Consider the following 5,637-nt stretch of genomic DNA (forward strand, 5'->3'; position numbering starts at 1 on the left):
TTAAGTATATCCATATAATAAGCGGGTTAACTTTCGGCGAGTCGGTCGCTTTGTGGAATAGCAGCACTTCAGAGAGAACAAGACCCCTCCGCTCCGCGTCGGGGTCTAAAGATTCTCTCTGTCGTGCTGCTATTCCACGGTAGCGACCTTCTCGCCGAACGTTAACCCTTACATAATCAGAGGCATATGACCAGGAAGCAGCAAATATGATGATTAGGGGTTTAGTGGGAAAGATAACCAACAATCTCAAAAATATGAAAAATTAGAAACAAAAAACGCTGGGAATTGATACCCAAGCGTTGATCCTGGTGCCTCTGTGGCCGACCTGAAAGCAGTGGCCTCAGGCAGTAATCACTTCATGAACCTTAAAGGGACACTGTGTGAGATTTTTAGTCGTTTATTTCCAGAATTCATGCCGCCCATTCACTAATGTTACCTTTTTCATAATTACTTACCACTACCATCAAATTCTAAGTATTCATTATGACTGGAAAAATGGCACTTTTCATACATGAAAAGGGGGATCTTCTCCATGGTCCGCCATTTTGAATTTCCAGAAATAGCCGTTTTTAGCTGCAAAAAATGAATGTACTTGGGCCATACTAGAAAATATTAGTTTATTACTTAGTAAACTATCATGAAAAGGTCAAATTTGGCAATAGGCGACACAGTTTCAATGAGCAGCATAGTTGCAGTACCTTTTTTGACCATTTCCTGCACAGTGTCCCTTTAAACTACAGTATCAGTACACGAAGATCTGGTAAAAATCTGCCAACCCTTTAAGATGTCATCATGCTAACAACAACAATCTTTGGAAGAAGGATGCAATTTAAAATGGAAGACTGGAGAACAGTATGACCAATGATTGCCCAGTAGAGTAATCCCCGCATACCCAATGCAAAGGACTGTGCCCAAGTTCAGTGTGCGTTACAATATGCGACCTTGCCTCCTCCACTTGTGCATGTCTCCTCGTCCCGCCTCCTGGCCCCCTCCTCCGTGGAGAAAACGATTAAGTTTCCCAGCTGTCAGCCTAGCCACATCAACTTTTGAGGGACTGTTTTTCATTCACCATCCCAATTGCAAATGAGAAAAAGACTCTACAATTGAGCTTTTGCAAGATATTGAAATATAATGCTGTTGTCAGTGATGTCATCATGGCATATTACTTCCTGGTACGAGGAGACAAGCACAAGTGGAGGAGGCAAGGTCGCATATTGTAACGCACTCTCAGTCTCCTAAGAGGCCGCTGTCCCCTCCTTCTTCTCTTTCTGTTGCATTTGGTGAGGGCTTGCATACGATGTGCGCTACCGCCATCTACAGCACAAAGGGAACTCCATTTATTCTCAACCTTAAGTCTCCAAAGGTCTCTTAATAATCCGAAGGTCTCCTATAGGGTGTTCACCTGATGTCACATGTATCCAGGAAACAAACAGGCTTGATGTACATGTATATTACTCTAGTACTGTGTTTCTCAACCTTTTTTTAGGCGAGGCACCATTTCAATTCATGAAAAATTTCAAGGCACCCCAAACCAACAAGCCGTAACATGGCATCGCATCCGATACCACACAAGCTTAGAAAAGTAACACATTTGGAGACGTCACACGACCTACGTTCGAAGTTACAGCTGACTGGGGCGACCTAAATTTACTTTATTGTGCGTGAATGGCACATGAAAGATTCCACTGACTAGCATTAACTTATTTAGACAAATATGTATTATATTACATAATTTATTTATCAACCACGTTTCCGCGGCACCCCTGAGGGGGGGTGGGGGGGGGGTGGCACCCCTGTTGAGAAACACTGCTCTAATAGACAGTCACTGTAATGACCACGGTATCTTTCTTGGTATGTGGAGCACAGGAGCTGAAGGGGGCAAAGGGGTCCATGGTCACAGGCCAAGGGAGAAAGAGGGCCCAGATATGGGTTCTCAATACTGCCCTACAAAAGGCAGAGTGCAGTAACTACCTAGTTTGTCAAACCAGTTTAGAATGAAAATGAAGGGTTTATTTGCAAAACGGTGTATCTCCATTTTTTGACTTTTGCATTTTATTATTGAAAATGACTGTTCAGAGGGCCTATCACCTATGTGTGAATTCTTACCATTCAAATATTTTGAGAACATACTTTTTAACCTATATAAAATGCATTTGCAATGCAATTCAATGGAATGCCCAATACAAAAATGACAATTTCCCAACATTCTACAAAATGGAGATACACCGTTTTGCAAATAAACCCTTCAAATGCTTTTTCATTACACCTGCTTTATCTTGTGAAAAAGCCCTATGGTCCAAATGGGTTCCGTTATAGACATACTGCCATGTCAGATTTTACAGTATGTAACTACAATTTCCAAGCGAATGCCAAAGCGTTGAAGGCATCTTTTCCGTGTTTCAATGTTGGCGTAGTTACTTTATTTTGACTTTGTATTGTAGGGCAGTTTACATTCAGTCTATTGAGTGGGTGCCGGGCAGACCTTTCAGAATAAAAAAAAAAAAAAAAAGAATAAATAAATAAATGAACATGGCACCCATTCAACAGTACTTCTCTGCCTGGGTTCTGATAGGACATTTCAACCAGTGTGACTGATGTAACATGTCAAAAATCATCTTTAAAAGCATGGTCCAGGCATATGTTTTAAAAACCGGTGTGTGCGTGCGTGCGTGCGTGCGTGCGTGCGTGCGTGCGTGCGTGCGTGCGTGCGTGCGTGCGTACGTGTGTTTGTGTGCGTGCATGCGTGTGTGTGTGTGTGTGCATTATTAATCATTTTGTCATGAACTGTCTCTCAGCATTCATAAGTGATAAGAGCAGTAGAAGTGTCAGATGTCAGACTTGTATCTTTGTTCTAACCATCATTCTGCTTTTGTTTGAATTCACTCAGAAGTCTCACTCCAATATATCCACTGACCAGAAAAGTAAAGTAGTGGATTCAGACCCAAAAAAATGTGTCTTGCCACTTGAATTACAATGCTTAGCCCTAGTATTATTCTGCCATTTTCCACTCATTGTCCCATAACTACTATAATCATGTTGCATTGCTGTACACTTACATGTAAAATAGCATATCTTCTGAGGGTCTTTACAAAGCCTGGATCTGAATGCATGTGTTTGTGTAGTAGAATGGTTAAGGTCATCTGTAGTGCATGCTGCACATACATTACAATGTATCAGTGAGACTCCTGGCCTCTTTCTTTTTTCCCCCCCCCCCCCCCTCTCCATCTCTCCCTCACTCTCTCTCTCTATCACCCTGTTATTGTCTCTTTCTCGTCTTTTCATTTCATTATCATTTGTCTCTCACAATTCCATCTCTCTCTCTCTCTCTCTCTCTCTCTCTCTCTCTCTCCCTCTCTCCACTCCAAATCTCTCTCTACCCTACCCATCTCTCCTCTCCTCATACTCCTCTCCTCATCATCTCTTCTCCTCTCTTATCTTCCTCTCCTCCCCTCTCCTCTCCCCCATTCCTCATCCTCTCCTCTCCTCCTCCTCTCCATCTCTCCACCCCTCTACACTCTCCTCTCCTCCTCCTCTCCATCTCTCCTCTCCTCAACACTCTCCTCTCCTCATCCTCCTCCTCTCCATCTCTCCTCTCCTCCTCCTCCTCCCCATCTCTCCACTCCTCATCCTCTCCTCTACACTCTTCCCTCTCCTCTCCTCCACTCCTCATCCTCTACACTCTCCTCTCCACTCTCCTCTCCTCCTCCTCCTCCTCCTCCTCCTCCTCCTCTCCATCTCTCCACTCCTCATCCTCTCCTCTACACTCTCCTCTCCTCATCCTCCTCCTCTCCATCTCTCCTCTCCTCATCCCCTTCTCCATCTCTCCATCTCTCCACCCCTCTACACTCTCCTCTCCTCCTCTCCATCTCTCCTCTCCTCAACACTCTCCTCTCCTCATCCTCCTCCTCTCCATCTCTCCTCTCCTCCTCCTCCTCCCCATCTCTCCACTCCTCATCCTCTCCTCTACACTCTTCCCTCTCCTCTCCTCCACTCCTCTCCTCTCCTCCCAATCTCTCCACTCCTCATCCTCTCCTCTACACTCTTCCCTCTCCTCTCCTCCACTCCTCTCCTCTCCATCTCTCCACCCCTCTACACTCTCCTCTCCTCATCCTCCTCCTCTCCATCTCTCCTCTCCTCCTCCTCCTCCCCATCTCTCCACTCCTCATCCTCTCCTCTACACTCTTCCCTCTCCTCTCCTCCACTCCTCATCCTCTACACTCTCCTCTCCACTCCACTCTCCTCTCCTCCTCCTCCTCCTCCTCCTCCTCTCCATCTCTCCACTCCGCATCCTCTCCTCTCCACTCTCTACTCCTCCTCCTCCTCCTCCTCCTCCTCCTCCTCCTCCATCTCTCCATCTCTCCTCTCCTCCTCTATCTCTCTCCTCTCCTCCTCCTCCTCCTCCATCTCTCCTCTCCTCCTCCTCCTCCATCTCTCCACCCTCCTCTCCTCTCCACTCTCCTCTTTCTCCTCCTCCTCCTCCTCCTCCTCCTCTTCTCCACCTCTCCTCTCCTCCTCCTCCTCCTCTCCATCTCTGCTCTCCTCTACACTCTCCTCCTCCTCCTCTCCTCTCCTCTCCTCCTCCTCCTCCTCCTCCTCCATCTCTCCACTCTCCTCTCCACTCTCCTCTCCATCTCTCCTCTCCACTCTCCTCTCCTCTCCTCTCCTCTCCTCTCCTCTCCACAGTTCTCGGTGTGCGAGGAGATGCTGCGCGAGCTGCAGGGTATCGTCTTGTGTCGCGACAGCCTCCAGCAGCTCCGCCGTCGCCGCGGCGGCAGCCTGATGCTCAGGCCCCGCCCCCTGGGCCTTGACGAGCGCCGGGCGCGCTACGCCACGGCCACCGCCGCCGCCGCCGCCTCCGCCTCTGCGGCCGCCGCCAGCCTCAGCAACGGCAAGCTGTGCGCCGGCACCGGGCTGCCCGCCGACCTGTCCCACAGACTGCTGGCTCAGGAGGCCGCCCTGGTGGCCAGGGGATGCAGTCACATCCGCATATGCCCCGAGTGCCGGCGCTTCCAAGGGCTGCGCGTGCGGCCGCCGCCGGGGCCCCCCGGGCTCGGGGTCTCGCCCACGCACAGCGAGGAGAGCCTGGAGTGGGAGAAGACCACCAATAGCAGTGAACCTGAGTAGTGCGGGGTGGAGAGGAGTGGGGGGGTGGAGAGGGGCCCACTATGGGGCGAGCGGATGGATGGGGGCGGATGGGAGTGGAGCAAAACAGGGCAGGGCAGGGCAGGGCAGCAGTCAGTCACATGGATACTTATTGTACTGTACATGACATGTGCACCTGTTTTGTAGTCCCATCTCTTGCTACAGACAGACAGACAACAACAACACTCTCCAAAACAAGCAGACACATATCATACAGGATACACACACACAGTCACACACACCAGCACACAACATACACATACAGTACACACACCAGCAAACACAATCAAGCACATTCACACACACACAGACACACACACACACACACACACACACACACACACACACACACACACACACACACACACACACACACACACACACACACACACACACACACACACACACACAGTACTTACAATCAGAAACAAACAAACACAAAAAGACACACGCACGTTCTATAAACTCTGCCCCCTGCTGGAAGTAGAGTGAATA

General features: G+C 48.8%; 1 protein-coding gene across 1 annotated transcript in view; it reads left to right on the forward strand.

Moving 5' to 3' along the window:
• grik4 (glutamate receptor, ionotropic, kainate 4) overlaps positions 1-5,124 on the forward strand; it is a 327,283-nt gene extending 322,159 nt beyond the window's left edge. The window contains exon 19 of the mRNA XM_063207522.1: positions 4,684-5,124. Within this exon, the coding sequence (XP_063063592.1) occupies positions 4,684-5,124 (441 nt within the window). The remainder of the gene's footprint in view (positions 1-4,683) is intronic.
• The last annotated feature ends 513 nt before the right edge of the window (positions 5,125-5,637 follow it).

Source organism: Engraulis encrasicolus, chromosome 9, assembly GCF_034702125.1.
Source record: "Engraulis encrasicolus isolate BLACKSEA-1 chromosome 9, IST_EnEncr_1.0, whole genome shotgun sequence".
Taxonomy (NCBI): domain Eukaryota; kingdom Metazoa; phylum Chordata; class Actinopteri; order Clupeiformes; family Engraulidae; genus Engraulis; species Engraulis encrasicolus.